Consider the following 16,996-nt stretch of genomic DNA (forward strand, 5'->3'; position numbering starts at 1 on the left):
ATTGTTGTGTGCTCCTGCCTGCTTAGCAGGTTTGAGACTAATTCCAGAAGTAGGAGAATATCTCTATGGAATTTTGCACAGGTCAGATCCCAGAAGATCCTAAGCTTAAGGATTTTAGCAGCATCCATAAAGAGTTGTGACCTGGTCTCTCGCAGAACAGTCACACACCCTTTGCCTCTTTATGGGGGTGTAGGATGCCTGCTAGTGCCAGCTGCTCCCAACCTTCCAAGCATGCTGATCACGTCCTTCTGTCACCTCTGAAGTCTTCTTCCTACAGTCTAAGAACCTCTCTGAAGCTAAATCTTCACAAGCTGCCCAAGTTAGTTTCCAGAGGACCATGGCAGCCACAACAAATAAATGCTGCCTTACAAAGTGTGTGCTACACTTAAAATACATCCACGTTACTTGGACATACATCTACAAGAATAACAACTAGCTGCAAGCAAAATGTCTTCCCTGTACTCCATTTCCTCATTTCTGCAGGACACTCCACTCACTCTTTGCCTCACTGCTTCTGCTTTATCTTCCTGGCAGCAAATGACTGCTCCTACAGCCTCTCAAGAGGCATCTGAAACTAAACTAGACCTAGCATCCTCTTTCAGATGACCTCTGGGACAAAGTGCCATGAGACACCTTGTTGTTAAACAAGTCATAACACTCTCAAATTAACTGGAGAAAAACTGATTCCCTGTTTGACAGTGCATCTCTTGGTATAAACTCACCCTCATGATGAGCAACCACAGTGGACAGCTCTCTTCCTAGAAAGATGCAACCCTTGGGACAAACAATGCAGTGTCCAATCTCCAAGCTGCATCCCAGAGCCCCACTGCACAACAAAGAGCACAATACAGCTTGCAGCAAGACCCTTCTTGGCAAGTTTCCATTCCACAGACCTCCTACATTAAACACATTCAGTCCCTCATTTCCATTATTGACCATCATGACTAATCACAGCAGTAAGTTTAAAACAAGGAGGGCTTTGAAACATCCAAATGTACCTCATGATTAAGACTTTGTTGGTATTTTCAATTTCAGAACTACTCACATCTCAGCTCTGCTCTTGTCCTAAACATCCCTTAAGACTCTGCTGCCCAGCCAGGTACTCCTTACCTTCCTTATCACATCCTTACCAGATTTATTCCCCACCCTTAACAGCATTTTTACAGTGCTTCTGTTTTCCAGCTACGGTTTTCATAAGTGCGGTTCTCAGTTAAACTTTTGCTTACTATTAAAGGCCTTTTCAGATATGTAATATGAAATTAGTTTGAATCCAACTGGGGAGGAAACAGAATATACTGGTTTAGCAAAGTATTATTCCAGGCAAATAACGATTTTCTAAAATAACAACCAGAAATTCTTCCATAACCTGAAAAAAAGAAGTACAACTATGGGAAATTCTTTACACTGGACAAGCTGGGGTTGGATCACAGGTAAAAGAAGCCAGGACCTTGATAACAACCTTCCAATCCCCAGTATTTGATTTCTTTCTACTACTGTAACACTCCAGGAGATAACTTGCAAAAGCAATTTTCTGCACATCTGTTACTCAAAAGTGAACACTTTGAATAGCAAACGGACAATATTAGATGTTATTAACATTTCCTGCCAATGCAAACTCCTCAGAAACTGAGAAATCCTACAGGACAAGTCTACCTAACCAGGGGGACATACCAGGAAATCTAAACTCATCACCTATTTTAAGTACTTATCACAACAGCGTTCCTGTAAAATATTCCAAAGCACATGATTCCAACACAAGCTCCCACTCAGGGAATTGTGGTAACAAGAAAACAAATAGATGAAAGACTACTGTTAATTTAGGGTTAAACTGGTCATCCCACCTCTTGTGACCTGTATCAAAAACCCTTCTTAAAAAGCCAGGAATCAAATTCAAATAGTTATTAAGTCAGATTGGCTATGTTAGAATGTTTATGTTTTAAGCAGTATTAATATCTCAGTTACCACAGGCAATGAATCTGATCTTTAGTGCAGCTTCTGCAGCAGATTAATGACTTGGATTCCGTTAACACACACAAGCTTAAAACCTCCATTACTTCAAAACATAAACTTGAGAAGGTCATGCAGCCTCTTGTTCTCATCTCAGCACTGGTATCAGCACCAAGAGGACAGGACTTCCTCAGAGGGAGGCACTGCTGGACAGCACTGGCCTGAGACAACAATCTGTATTGCCCAGCACCCAAGAGCTTCGATGTTTCCTATGTGAAAAAAGTCAGGTGGGTATCTCTGTTCCTGAGGGTTAGGGATATGATGGAGAGGGATGCTGAGCTGATGTATCCTGCTCTAAGTGATTCCTAAGGCTCTGGGTCTCAGCCATACTTTACCTGCGGTTTTGCACCCACAAATCCCTTGATTGTCTATGACCTCTGTAGTGTCTCATTCACCAAGCACCTTGCCATAGTTAATAGCAAGTAAGCTTCTTTGAGAATGACTGGAAAGAAGAGAGGTTGGCAGAGACTTGTCACATGGGTTATTTCCTAAATTGCCCAAAAAGGGAGAAAGAGGAGGAAAGCTCTCTGCATTTTCTTCTAATTCCCTAAATGGAAAGGTATCTTTCTTGTGTCATCTTGACATGTTCATTTTAAGAATTCATACTCAATTGTCATGTCAGCAACAGCTCTGAGCAGAAACTTTGATTAGCTAAAATGGAAACAAAGATCCGGTTGTGGAAATATTCCTTTTTTCACAGAGAGTAAGAGACTTCAAAAAAGTACAGACTGGCCTGCCACTCTCAAAAGCACTGTACCAATCCACCTCTTCCCACAAAACAACCTCATCTGCATCTTTGTAGTACTGAAGTAATGAGTTGGACACACTCAGCCAAATCTCCCACAGTGAACGTTTCCTCTCCATCAACACCGCAAGCTGCTGTTTTGCAGATCAAAACAGGCAGCTTCCCCAGATAAGGCAGCTCCTTCCTGGAAATGGAAGACAGAGCTGCCTTATCTCAGGAAGGGAAGATAAAAGGTCACTCTTCACTAAGTGGCAAAATTCTCACCTTGAAAGCTTTGCCCCTTGATTGACATGGAACAACCAAGGTCGTGGAACTTCTAATCAGATGCCTGCATAATTACAAAATCGCTATTAATTATATCAGAGAGCCAAGACCTCAGTGGAAAGGCAAAGCAAACAAAGAAGCCAATGAAGCCTCCTCTGTTGTTGGAGAAAATTGGTAATTAAAAGTCATGAGCGCACCAAAGAGTGAGGGAACAGCATCACAGTCACTGCTCAGTACTTGGGAGTGACTTGCATACAAAGCAGCAGGCTTGTCTCCCTAGGGAAATTACAGGGTACTGTGCTAGACAGCAGTGAGGAGAGGAAAAACAGGGGAAAATACAGACAAACTTCTGTATTATCAAGAGCTTCATTTAGCCCACAGAGAGGGACAGAACTGCCAACCATGCCCAAGTCTGAGAAGTGCTTTCTACATGTTTATGGCAGCTCTAGAAAGCCTTCTCCCAGCCTTAGATCATGAAGTGTTCGCCTGCTTTGAAGAGCACAAATAAAGTAGACCTTGTGTTCCATCTAATCCAGCCCACACACAGCCCTTGCCCAAAGAAAGACTATTTCAGTGGAAAACCTTTATCTCCCTCAATAACTGGAGTTCAGCCTTAGACTGCTCTTTCTCCAGAGGCTACCCTTCAAAAGTATCACTATGAGAAACCACAGAACTTGAATCTACCCTTAAAAAAAACCTTCCAAAACTCAAAAAAAGACAGAATGTCATGAACCCTCCTGACACCATAATAAATTAAACTAGATAGTCATGGGACCTGCTGAAACCAAAGCATGTGCTTTGACTAATTAGACTATGAGAAGATAAATGCTGATCTGTTTCCTTCCCAATGATACTACACACCATCTCAGAGCACCAAGATGCCAAAGAAGGCATTGGGTGGAGGAAGGCACCATGTTATCTACTATCATTTGCAAGCAAACACAAGAACCTTCCTGATCTATATGGACAGTCTTACAGATCCAATCCTAAAGAGGATCATATGCAAGAGGTGCCAAGTCTGGACCAAGTCCTTAAAGAGATGGACTTCAATGGATTATTGCACTGTGGCAAGAAAGAAACGCAGTCTGACTCGGGGCACTCAGCCCTTCCAACACACAAAAAGGAAAATGTGAAACACCAGAAGCCCAAAGAGAACAGTTTATACATTGCAGAGACCAGAACAAAGACCTTTACTACTTCACTGCTTCAAGTATGACTCAAAAAGATGCATCTTCAAGATACTCTAAATAACAAAGCCTCCCCTTTAATACATGAGCAAGAAGGAATAAAGGATAAGTGCAGCAGAAGCAGTAATGCAATTTGTAGAAGTCTGCCACTGAATAAAAAATTAATAACCAACAATCTCTGGCTAACTGCAGCCATTTCATTATGCTTAACTTTGACAGATTCGAATCTAATCAACTTGTATTGAAGTGCATCTGGTCCTTTTTCATCCCTTTTCTGAACTTCCATTGCTTACCAACACAATGCCCTTTCACTGCTGCAACCTAATCCCAGTACTCTGTTTTGTATTGCTGAATGCTAAGCACCCAACCCCCCAGGAGAGCACTGTACCTGTTGAAGATATCTCCTGACACCTTCTGGAGATACTGAAGTGCATCTGCCACCTGCTGCACAGCCTCCTCCCTGCGTAGGTCCGGCTGGATCAGGGGCACGGAGTATGTCTGCCCTTCCAAAAAGTGCTTCTGGGCTACTGTGGCCATTGTGCCTAAGGGAAAGAACAAATAGTTCATTTCGGTAAACATACTGCCATTTCATCACAGCAGTTATTCAAGGACTTCTACTTTCTGCTCCACTAATTATTTTAAACAAGCATTTGCAAAAGAAATGGTGAGCTGAGGAGAAAGCTATGAGTAGGAAGGCTGACATATAGGATTTTTGATAGATTCAAGGTGGCTACAGTGAGGTGGGAATCTCTTGCTTATCTGAATGTTCTTGGAAACCATAATTCTATTTTAGTATGTTACTTAACAAATCTCTGCTCAGTACTGTGCTGAAAACAAAGATCAGAGTTAGAAGCAAAGTCAGAGCGGTAACATCACCCTGGCCGCTCCTCCCTTTCCTCATATTCCACCTGGATATATTTCAGGTCATCCAACCCTATCAGCAAAAGGAAATATTTCATTTTACACTTCTGCTCCAAGAAACACACCATCAAACCCTTCCAAGAACATGAAATTACAAGGCATGCATGGGCACACAAGCCCTTGCTCCAAGTAGGTTAATGAGAGTTCTTCCATTCTGAGACTCACAGGAGCTGTCTGCTGCTTCTGGTGACTGGCTACTTCCTTAGTAACTTGAAAGAAGCCTCTTTATTTTAGAATCCTTTCAACATCTCAAGTCCAACCAGTCACTGAAATGTTTCAATTGTGTGCCAATAGTTGTGTCACACACACCAGAGCTGTATGCACACTTTTGGAAGCAGCTGGGCCAATACCACTGCTTTGGAGCTCAGCAAGAAATATCACCCATGTTTCCATCCTGAGCCTTGCTCATCCCTCCCTCAGCAATTCCCAAAAAATTTGCCTCCCATGTCTTTACTCACAAAAATAACAAAAAAGTTCCTGGGACTTGGAAGAACAAAAAGAGAAAAAAATCCATTTCTCTGAGCACATTAGAAATTGCAAACTCACAAATACATTACTGTTACGACATTCTGAAGAACGAACAGAGTAGAGTATCCATACAGTTTTCTAACCCAAACTCCACTGCTAGGTCTACACAACTCCCTTCATTCTTGCTTTGTGACTCTTCTTATTTAGGCTGTAAAACCCACACAGTTTACAGGTGTTTCATCACACAGAGCTCTGTACATCTGTATAAGAAAATATTCATTAAGCTGAGGAGAGGAAGAACAAAGGAGGATGAAAACCCAAGGTATCAGAAACAGAGATATTCACATTCGCTCTGTGGTACCTGAAGGTCAGCAGCAGTTAGTTCAGAGAGCAGTGCAGGCTGAGAATAACACAGAAATACAGCCTGTAAATCAGGAGCCTGAAGAGATAGTCACAACAGAAAATTATTTAATATGTGAAAATTAATGGGGTCTTCATGCATTCTTTCAACTCCCTATCTTGCTTCACAAAACAAAGAGATAACAGATTAGGCTTGCTTGCAGACATTTCTCTGTATTTTAGAAACACCATCCAGCCTCTCCAAATTTTTCCTTTAAGATGATACCACAGTAGGGTAGGAAAAATTTTCTGTAAATGTGATGTACCTGTTACTTAAGGGTATTTTTTTGGGATGTGGGGTTTGCTGAGTTGTTTTGGGGGTTTTTTGGTGGCAGTGTTCTATAATGAATCATATGAGATGTAAGGGCACGTAGAAGCCTTTCCACAGTTAACAAATTTGCAAGATCAAGCCCAGCCATTAGAAAGCTGGCTCTGTTGCCAGTCTAGGAAGCCCAGACCTATTCTGTTTCATTTCATGTATCACTGGCAGCCAGACTCAGTATCTGCACTCTTTAGCAGCAATGTTTGCACACTGATTAGTCTTCTTGACTGGGCCTACTCTGCAGACAGGAAATTATTATTTATAGCTGTAAAGCATACAAGTTAATCTGAGAGGAGTACAACTAATTTTGAGACAGCAGTTTTTGATCTGCTGACCACAACCAAACTTCAATATTTTTCCTTTCAAATCTACTATTGGACTGTCACCATGGAATAAAGTGAGAGATACCACAGCAAGGACGTGGTTATGAGTTACTCTGGCCCCAGCCAGAGTCAAAACTCTGCCATTGCATCAGTGCTGCTGATGTTTGGGAAGCCTATTTTTAACTCAAATCACTTCAATGACCCAATTTACCACAGCCAAATACACAGCCGTAATTGTCCAGTCATGAAACAGGAGGAAGCAGGCGCAAGAAAGAAACTTCTGAAGCTTGTTTCATTATCAAAACCATTCCTGTGTAGAGATAATCCTAAGAAAGTCAAGATTTTCACCTCTTGTGGCCAGAGGAGATTATACAGCCTCAATATGATCTGTCAGATTCTCACCAATCCTAATTCTCCAAGTGTCCTTTCTAAAGCGAAGTTCAGTTCAGCTGCTGACAGACAGATGTTCCCACCCAGAAGCAGCACTCCTCTAGCTACTCCCAAACCATTTATTTCTCTGCAATCAGAAGCTACAGACTCTCCTTCAGATCCCACTGCTCTCTTGCAAAGAGAGGAGCACCCAGTACTGAGCAAGGGAGGAAAATTCCCGTGTGCTCCTGCTCACACTGTCACAGTTTGTCTGTTGGTAAACGTCACCTTCACAGGTTCTCAATGAAGGCTCTCAAACAAGCTTCACATTCTCACCTTTCCTAAAAAAAAACCACAGTGGAGAAATATGGCAGACTCTGGAAACTACTGCCAGAGACAGATACAAGAGACAATTCTTTCTGTGCAAGAGAACTATAGCAAGAAGGAGGGAAAACAGCAACAACTCATGACTAGACTTGGGCAAAATCCCATGCTAAAGCTGCTATTTGTTACCTCTTAGGACCAAACTATTTGGAGAAATAAGCCAGTTTTACCAACAATTTGAGTAAGGGCCTCACCACAGGGTTAGAATAAAAGGAGAATTGTTTCATGTAACAGAGAGAGACTGCAGGAATAAGGAATATTTTAAAAGGGAAAATTCAGAATATTCCCAGCAGAAGCCAGGAAGGAGAGCAAAGACTAAAGACTGAACATCACTCAGTAAGACTGACTCTTCCTTTATCTCAAACTCCAGTGCACTGAGAAGGAAGCAGCACATTTTTTTGCCACGCCTCACTATCAGAATTAGTACATTAAAAAATAAAAAACTGAGCGCTGCATGTTAAAATATGTCAACTCTTCCACCCTATCCAATGGGTGCCAAGCCTTCATGTAACATGAACAGCAAAGGTGCAAATAAACTGCTTGTATCTTACATATACAAGGGACTTCCAGCAAAGCAACAAACTGGTTCCAGTATCACTCCAGAACCTTACAAAGGGAGCCGGTGTGTTTCCGCAGGAAGCACAGCATGCTGGAAATAGGACAGCTGACATGAAATACTCTAAGAAACTATGAGTCACAAAAACAGTTGTCAGAAAACCCAAGAGATTTAATTAGTGGTGTGACCACCAGTAGGTCACACAAAGCAGAATAAACAGCAACACAAAGCTTTTTGTTTGTTTTTTGTTTGTTTTTTGTGATCGGGAGGCTCTGGAAAAGAGCTGCATCATCTGGGGGCTCCAGCCATGTTCTATTCAATTATTTTTTCTATGTCAACTTTCATGATCAAGCCAAATGTGCTCTGGTGTTATGTAATAGCCTCATTTACCTTATTTAAGTGAAAACAAAGACAAAAAGGTTGTTTTCTCACTGCACCACCTGCTTGCAAGTGCTATGTCCTGATATGTAAGTTCTGACTAAAGCTCCTCAGGGCTAGTGGTTGTTCCTCCTCACTCAAAGATGTTCTCTCCCTCTCAGTTTCAACACTCACACTGGCAAAAGCTGAGAGAAACAGCAGGAGTGGGAAACAGAATCAGTCTCCGCCAGACTGTCTCACCTTTCTGGAAGACATAAACCAGGACAGGTGCAGGGTAAGCACTCCAGGATTTCAGGCATTTGGAACCAACAACTGGGCTTACTATTCACTCACCAGAGCCAAGTCTAATACTCTGAGGGACACGTGGAGTTCTGCCCCTGGAAAAGGAAATATACAATTCGCTCCTCTGGATAGGTAGAGGAACACTTCACCTGCTTTGCTCACCTCTCTCCATAACAATAAAACTTCCTATGTTAAGGCAAGCCCAAAAGAACTTATTACAGAGCAGAGTTTACACAAGAAGAAATACTTCCCTAAGTTCTTTAGAAAATACCGCTCTACAGAGGATTGACTATTGGGATGATTATCTAAAAATAAAACAACCCTAAAACCTTAAAATATCTTAGTTTTTCAAAGGAACATAAACAAAGGCAATATTTAAAAAATAGCTGCCCTTAACATCAGCAGAATGTAAAGCTATATACAAGCACTTAGAAGACGTGTACTTTGCTGTGAAAATGAAGGGAAAATAAGGCAAGCTATCAAAAACACCTGCTTCATTAACATGTTTCAAGAATCTAGAAAGAGCAGACTCAGGGGAGAAGAGGGATTAAATACTTTGAAAAAAAATCAGTGTGTATACTTCAAAGCTACAGTGGTTGCTTTAGCAATTACTATGCTGCTGCTTCTACCACTTCACTGGAAAATCAGCAAGAACTAGAGGCCTTGAATTCCCACAGGCTATCTCTAACCCCATGTTTCTCTTTTGTAGGATCCTAATAAAAGATCAATGGCTTGTAGCCACCTGTGAGGACACAAGGATCAGCAATATGCCATAAAACACACCACTACCCCACTACCACCAGTATGGCTCCAAAGTGGGAACAGACCAAGCTGCAAATGAACCACAGGTTAAGATCAAACACACTGAAAAGATGGAGTAGACAGGCTCTGGGCATAGCCTATCAGAATGTGCTGTCTCCTCTGACAGAGGAAAGTCACATCCATAACTTGGTTAACCATGAGAAGTCATCCCAAATTCCTCCCTGAGAGTAATTTCTTACATGCAACACTTTCTATCGTGTTTACCTGGACAAAGATTTTCCCATGATCAAATCTTCTAGCATATTCAAGTCACGCTTTAATTGTTCTGGAGGCTTACCTAGAGGCTATCCCAACAAAATATCAGAATTAAATCCTCCAAGGAAAAAATAAGAACAATATAAAAAGTTAATTGCAACACCTTGCCCTCCACAGATAAAGCACATTCCTATGAGTTTACCAGCTGTAAAAACAGAGAACTGTATTTAAAAAAAGAGACTTGAAAAGCTAGAAAAGCAGAATATGTCATTGCATATGACATGCTGTTCAGGGACAGGATAAGACAGTGTGTGCACACACACAGAGATGTAGAGACTGAAATAAAAGCTAGAAATTGTTCAGATGCAGCACAGGAGTTTACATACATGTCCTATTATTTACGCAGCATACAACCATTCTGCCCTGTGCTGACATCCACAGGAGGGGATGAAATTCAGTCCTCCAGTAGAGCACACAAGAGGTAACTATCCTGCATAGGAGAGCAGGATGCATTTCCAGCAGTGAGATGAGAGGTTCACCACAGTCCCTGCGCTAATCCAACTTCACCCTTTTTTGCAGGAAGCAAGGTGGGGGAAGGAGAGAAGCACTTTGGTAAGTTAAGAGGATGAAAAGTCTATTTATATTTTTTAATTAACCATCTTCTACAGTGTTATTAAGCAGCAATCAAAGATGCAGACGCTACTGATTTGATTGGCAAGAAGTACACTGTGCTGAATATTAAGGAACTCTGCCCCTATAAATAGGTCTAATCACCATCTGAAGGCTGGAAGTGATGAAAGAAAGCATTAATAAGACCCTAATTAGGCCCCTTAGCAGGCTGTACTCCACCAGGGTGCTCATGTTACTAGATGTCTCATAGTAGCACCCTCAAACTCCATTGTAGATGTTACTGCTTTGGTCTCAAGACCTCTAGTAGCTATTTTAGACAAGAGTGGGGTTTCTCCATCTTTGGAGTGCTGGGCATGGGCTGGGATTTTGCTTCCCAGTGCTATTTCTGGAACAACAGACTCTCCATTCCAGCTGTCCCACCCTGCCCACTTCAAGGAGTGAATTAAACTGAGGAGCTCTAAGCCTTTGCTGTCTTCAGGACTGTCTTTCCCCTCAAGACAGAGCTCTGTTTTGTCATGCACAGGCAGCCTTCCTTCACCACATCACTTTGCTGAGAAAGCAGTGTCCTCTAAGCACAGGCTGAAATTGATTTCCTCCAGCTGGATACATAAAGCTCATTTTGATTGACAGATGTTGATATCTAAAGTTAATCAGATGATCCCCTCTGCGACTGCCACCTTTGGCTCTCATCAGTAATGGAGACAATCAGATGCTGCAATGAACAATTGATCTGATTCCAGGGCAGCATATACAACTGACCACAAACACTCTGCTAATTCCCTGCCTTCCTATCACTATTTATTACAAAGGAAGCCTAAACAAACAGCTTAGCTACACCTGCTATACAGACATCATAACTGAAGTTGAGAATCCCATGCCAAACGTCCAGGCACAGCTTTTTTCTCCTTGATTTCCTAAATGGAGGGACTTTGGTTTTGTATGCCTGAAGCACACAGAAGCCACTGGCTATGCAAAGTCCTCTAGAGAGGCATTTCTCTGCAGTAAGTTCACTTAAACAATGGAATTCCAAAACCAGGCTAACCAGAAAGCTGCTGTAGAGCTTCCTGCAGAATGTCTGGAGCTTCTCATTCTCACTATCAGATCACAGCAATACTTAATTCCAGAAAGACACCATGTCACAAAAAAAGGAAATTAAAATTAAATAAATAATCCATCTAGTTTTTTCCTCTAATTTTCTGAAGCAAAATCAGCTCCACCCACCTGCAGAGGAATCTTAGCTGCAGATCTAACCACTACCTCAAACTCTAACTCACAGTGTCCTGGTTTTCACATCCACATTCAGTACCCTCTGAAGTTCTGGAGTTTTACAGCCCCCAGGCTCCGCATGCAGTATCACAACAAAGCCTTAGTCATTCAGTCAAGGAAACAACCAACTCAAAGCAGAGACCAGATCAGTTCCTGCCTGCTTTATACATTCAAAAGCAAAGGCAGTGCTTACATTTCTAGAAGATGTCAGGAGGGGAACTCACTAAATAAGGAATGTCATCAAGTCTGTTCACATTTGCTAGAAGGAATATCCCTATAGAGTGGCCTGATTGATAGGAGCTGACAAAAAGCTGGGTCAAAAAACTGACACCTGGATGGACTATTTTCTGGGAAAGGTTATCTTGTGAAGGGGTCTAAGCAGAGCTGATTAGCTAGAGAAATTATTTTTCTGAGTGATAAAAATGATTCTCTTTGATCTCTTACACCATGGCCATGGGAAACATAACAATTTCAAACATAATCCTCTTCTTCCTCTGCACATTACCTTTAATCTAAAAAAATAAATTTAAAAAAATCTGCTTGGCTTTAAGGATTACTTCAATACTATTTTTCCCCAGCCCTCAATTTTTACCCTTCCCTTTCACTCCCCAAGCTGAGCCCATGGTGACCTGCAGAGTAGTTCCCAGGAATTATCTGCTTTCAGTTTTCAGGCCCATGAACTCCTGAGCTGAGAGAACAGCACTTTGTATCTGAAGGAATGAAGATTTAAAATACAGTTCAAATATCTGGAGTGATAGAAGAAGGACAGATACTAAGAATAGCAGACTGTGCTGCTCTGGGAGTGCCTCAGGCACTCTTCTGCCTCAGGGCTCTGGAAGTGTGGCTGTTTCCCACCCATTGAAAGCATCCCAGGAACACAGAGATATATCAGGCAGCCTCTACATTCCATCTTTACTACTCAGACACGACAAACATAATGAAATATCAGGAAAACTTATCAGTTAACCTTCCTAAAATGAAGTCTAAGTAAGGGACAGTTGATTGGACACCCCTGATTCCCAGAAAAGTGTCATGAAGAAAAGCCTCTACAAGGACATGCCAAAGCTACTTTGCTTCCAGGCCTTGTCTCTGGCAAGAGGAGCACTCTCTGCTCCACTTCCTTTCACTGCTCCAGGAAGGCTCCATATTTCAGGGAACTGCCAAGGAATGGGGGCGTTTCTAGTTTCTACCTCATCTACTCCAGGATAGGTCAGGCCAGTCTGCAAACTAACCATCACTGCTGGATGTGAATTCACAACGTTTCTCACATCCATGAGCATCCTTTCTTCATGTGCACAGCTAGGTCTGTAGTCCTGTGGTCTTCTCACTGCTGGCCAACTCATTCTTTATTTTGAACACAGAAAAAGATTATTCCAATAATTACAATTAACACATCAGCATTTGGGTTCATTTGCAAACACTGACAATATTGTTTGTTTGACAAATCATTACAACCAGCACAACTACTGGCCTGGGAGCGTACTTGGGATAGTACAGAACACCCCAACCCCATCACAAGCCATTAGCCAACCTTCTGAGGAAAAATCACATAACATACAACACAGAGTCCTCAGATACCTCCTTCTTTTTTGCTCCTCCCTTCAGGCTGCAGCATCCCCCATCTGTCCCTACAGGGTACCTGACCTACACTGAAAAGAGGCATTGCCATTGCCATTCCCTGAAACACCGTGTGAAGCTCAGGAGTCCAGTATGACACCGCCAACTTGAGGATTCCATGCTCCATGCCACTGTGAAATGTTACATAGTGATTTGTGTCATTATGAAAACACACCATGGGATCAATATAAACAAGAATATTGAATCCAAAGTAAAGCACAGACATGAGACACAGGAAAATAGAATTATTTCATTATATTTGTTTAAATCACTTTGCTGTAAATTGTTGGTTTTTTGGTTTTATGTATTTTTATTATTTTGTCACTGTAATTATTAATTACATTCATTTTTATGTATAAGGAAAACACGGGCTTGTATGAACAGAACAGACTTGTCACTGCTGTTACCTGCTCGCTGACACATCTGAGCCTTGTCCAGACCTGGTGGAAGCTTGTGGCCACTGCTGCTTGAGTGCTGGCTAATATGTTTGGCCTTGCTTGGACTTGTACCCCAGCACAGCAAGAAACTGCCTATAAAAGGGGCAGTGCACAGGGGTATGAGGGACATGTTGGTGAAGCACAGACTCACCACATCCCTAGCACTGCTTGCCTCCTCCTTATCAACGAACTAATAAATTGCCTTATTGATTGACCTACCCAATTTTGGTGAGTAACTTATAATACCTGCCTAGCCGGTCTCCCAATTCATGTCATGGCTCATCACCCAAGCACCATATAATCACAGAATGGCTCAGGCTGGAAGGGGCCCCAGCGGATCTGGTCCAAATGCTTGCTCACGCAGAGTGATCCTAGAGCACCTGGCACAGGATTGCACGCAAATGGTCCTTGAATATCCAGTGAAAGAGACTCGATAACCTGTCTGGAAAATCTTTTTGCGAGGCTGAAAAGGCCCACCTCTCACAAGAGAGATGCTCCAGTCCCTTAACCAACTTTGTCGCTCTGTGCTGGAGCTCCATGTGTCACATGCCCCAAGGAGCCCAGAACTGGACACAGCACTCCAGGTGCGGCCTCACCAACACTGTGCAGAGGGGCAGCAACACCTCCCTCGACCTGCAGGCAATATTCTTCCTAGCACACCCAGGACAAGAAGTGCAATGAACCATTTTCCAGCCCTGCCGTCCCTCCCGAACAGGCGCTGCCCAGCAGCCGGCGGGGTTCCGGCGGGCAGCGTCAGCGGCCCCCAGACGTGACAGGCCGCAGTCCCAGCACGGCCTCGGGCCCGGCGGGAGGGCACCCACCACAGCTCTCTGGAGCCGCTCCCCCTCACCGCCGGCCCCGCCCGGGTCCCCGCGGGCCTCCCGGGGTTCCGTGGGGCCCGGGCTCGGCCCCGCCCGCCGCACGCGCTGCCCGCCGCGCCGCGCGCCCCTCACCTGCCGCCCGCGGCCACGGCCCCGCGCCCGCGCCGCTTCCGCCCTTACGTGCGCGTCACTTCCGCCCGGCCAGGGCGCCCCCGCGTGGCCGCGGGGCGAGAGGCAGTGCCAGCATGGAGGGATGGCCTGGGCTGGGAGGGACCGCCAGGATCACCGAGTCCAGCTCCTGGCCCTGCGCAGGGCAGCCCAAGGGTCACACCGTGCCCGAGAGCGTTGTCCAAATCTCCTTGAGCTCTGGCAGGCTGGCGCTGTGACCCTGTCCTGGGGAGCTGTTCCAGTGCCCAGTTCTGGGGAAAAACCTTTTCCTGATATCCAACCTAAACCTGCCCTGGCACAGCTTCGGGCCTTTCCCTCGGGTCCTGTCGCTGTCACCACAGAGAAGAGATCTGTGAGGTCTCCGTCTCCTCCAGGCTAAACAGAGCAAGTGACCTCAGCTGCTCTTCATAGGCTCCAGACCCTTCCCCATCCTCGTGGCCCTCCTCTGGACACTCGAATAGTTCCAGCCCGACTTCTGCACCTGGCTGCTGCTTTGCTTCCATCTTATCTGGTATAGAGTATGGCAAGCAAAAGGGGGAATTTCTCACACTTCCCTCCACTGCTCGTGTTTAGAGTCGGGCAATTAAAAAAAACTAAACAAATACAGAATTTTTAACAATGTTGCACTAGTTTGTTATCATGCTGCTTTCACGCTTCCCTTTGTGCACACATTCCAGCAACCAAGGTCTCCCAGTGCAAACACTCATGAAAAATGAATCGCGAGAGCGTGTCTGTAAACATTAAATACACACTTTGAAGGGCTATATACTGCACATGACAGAGGCATTTGAATGCTTTTCCACTTCAGGAACAGAAACAATTTCTCAAAACTTATGTAAACAGTTACAACTTCACACCATTTGAATAACAAATACCAGCTTTTGGATGCACCAGGGAACACTTGTGATTGATATGTAGCATTGAAAGTAGTGCATGGGGAAAAAAATAAGGCCAGCCTCTTAAAACAAGGAATGCACTTGAAGACACCAGCACCCACTCATGCATATTCAGCTCAGGAAAAAAAGGGTAAATTCCTTACATAAATTACCTGTTGCAGATTGTTTGCTTGCTTCCACTCCTTTGCAGTGGGAAGTGCAGACTGAAGTGGGGGAGTGATGTTGGACCCATGGAGTTGCAAAGGAGATCAGTAGCCAGCAGCAGCAGCTTCCCTGTCTCAGAGCCTGCAGAAGGTGCAGTTCTTGCCCTTGTGATGTTTTAATGATGGGTCTGGTAAGACCCATAAGTATGGAAAGCATAAGGGCACAAGGCCTGAGCACTAAGGACCAGGGTAGGAGCTACTGAAACTCTCTATGAGGAATGGAAAATCCTGCCAAAAACTCCAAGCAGATAAAAAATCAGTTCCATCCGAGTCTGAGCAAGGAGCGTGTGTGTGGGTGTCAGGACCTGTCAAAAATAAAATGGGGACTTGGATGCAAGAAACAACAATCCAATCTATTCTTATCCATTTTTATTTATATACTGCTGATGGAAAGCCCACCAAATGCTTTTTGCTGCTTGGTGAAATCCAGTTCAAACCATGTACAAAATTCAAGAGAAAGCAAGAGGTGATGGCAGGCTGACACAGTCCATGTCCCCCTCCCAACCTGAGGAAGAGGAGCCAGCAGGTTTGCAAAATCCATCATTGAAGGACAAAAAGAGAGAGAGAGAGAAAAGGAAGACTGGATCTTAGGCTGAGTGGGCAGACCAGCAGGGACACAGCAAGTCCTAGGTGAGAAGCAATAGCAGGGTAGCACTGGACTGGATAAAGCACTAGGAAGACTCTGGTCGTGGGTGAGAGGCTCTAAGTGGTTGTGAATTCCTGGGCAATGCTGTCATACAGCAAACTTCTTTCCTGTGCAGACAAGATCTATCTAACCAGGTATAAGCAGGTGTGGACAACAGCACAGGAAAAGTCTAGAGGAAAATCAGGAGAGCAGCTGCTTCACACTGTTTAATTCAACTGCAAAAGCACCAGTATCCATCCTTCTGCATGGCTTGGCTCATGGAACTGGCTGGTGGAGATGGAGCAGCTCCATTCCCAGCCAGTTTCTTCTCTCTTCAGAAAAATATTTACTGGATAAATTTCATAACCTTTCACTGGCTATTTTTGGTGGTCTCAAGGACAGGACCCTTTTAGTTCAGCAAGGGCCACTCCCGGGGAGCCGACTGGCACCTGTGACCACCAAGCTCACCCTGCACTGCCTTACATTGGCAAGTTCCAGCCAACAAAAAGCCACACACTATCTTTCTCCTCCAACAAAAGGAGCACTACTGTCTACAGTCTTCTTCTGTCTGTTAGCTCTTCTATCACTACAATATTCAAGTGCTTCCACCTGTCCAGAACTCTTCCATAAAAGCATTTTTTCCCCATAGGCTAGACCCATTGCAATTACCTCTACACAAACTGATCACTCATCTATTGTGTCACAGCCACA

The 16,996-nt window shown here is 43.9% G+C and overlaps 1 protein-coding gene across 4 annotated transcripts in view; it reads right to left on the bottom strand.

Moving 5' to 3' along the window:
- The window catches only part of WASHC1 (WASH complex subunit 1), a 38,632-nt gene extending 24,058 nt beyond the window's left edge, over positions 1–14,574 (bottom strand). The window contains exons 1-3 of one of the 4 annotated variants that reach the window (XM_033057050.1): positions 14,526–14,545; positions 13,543–13,665; positions 4,592–4,745 (exon numbers count right to left, since the gene is read on the bottom strand). In XM_033057050.1, the coding sequence (XP_032912941.1) occupies positions 4,592–4,745; positions 13,543–13,558 (170 nt within the window). In that variant the 5' untranslated portion in view covers positions 13,559–13,665; positions 14,526–14,545. Of the gene's footprint in view, positions 1–4,591; positions 4,786–8,563; positions 8,568–8,656; positions 8,669–13,542; positions 13,666–14,525 lie in introns of those variants that run through there. The other 3 variants (XM_033057052.1, XM_033057051.1, XM_033057049.1) reach the window with 3 other exon arrangements.
- Between the last annotated feature and the right edge of the window lie 2,422 nt (positions 14,575–16,996).

This window comes from Catharus ustulatus, chromosome 4 (genome assembly GCF_009819885.2).
Source record: "Catharus ustulatus isolate bCatUst1 chromosome 4, bCatUst1.pri.v2, whole genome shotgun sequence".
Lineage (NCBI taxonomy): Eukaryota > Metazoa > Chordata > Aves > Passeriformes > Turdidae > Catharus > Catharus ustulatus.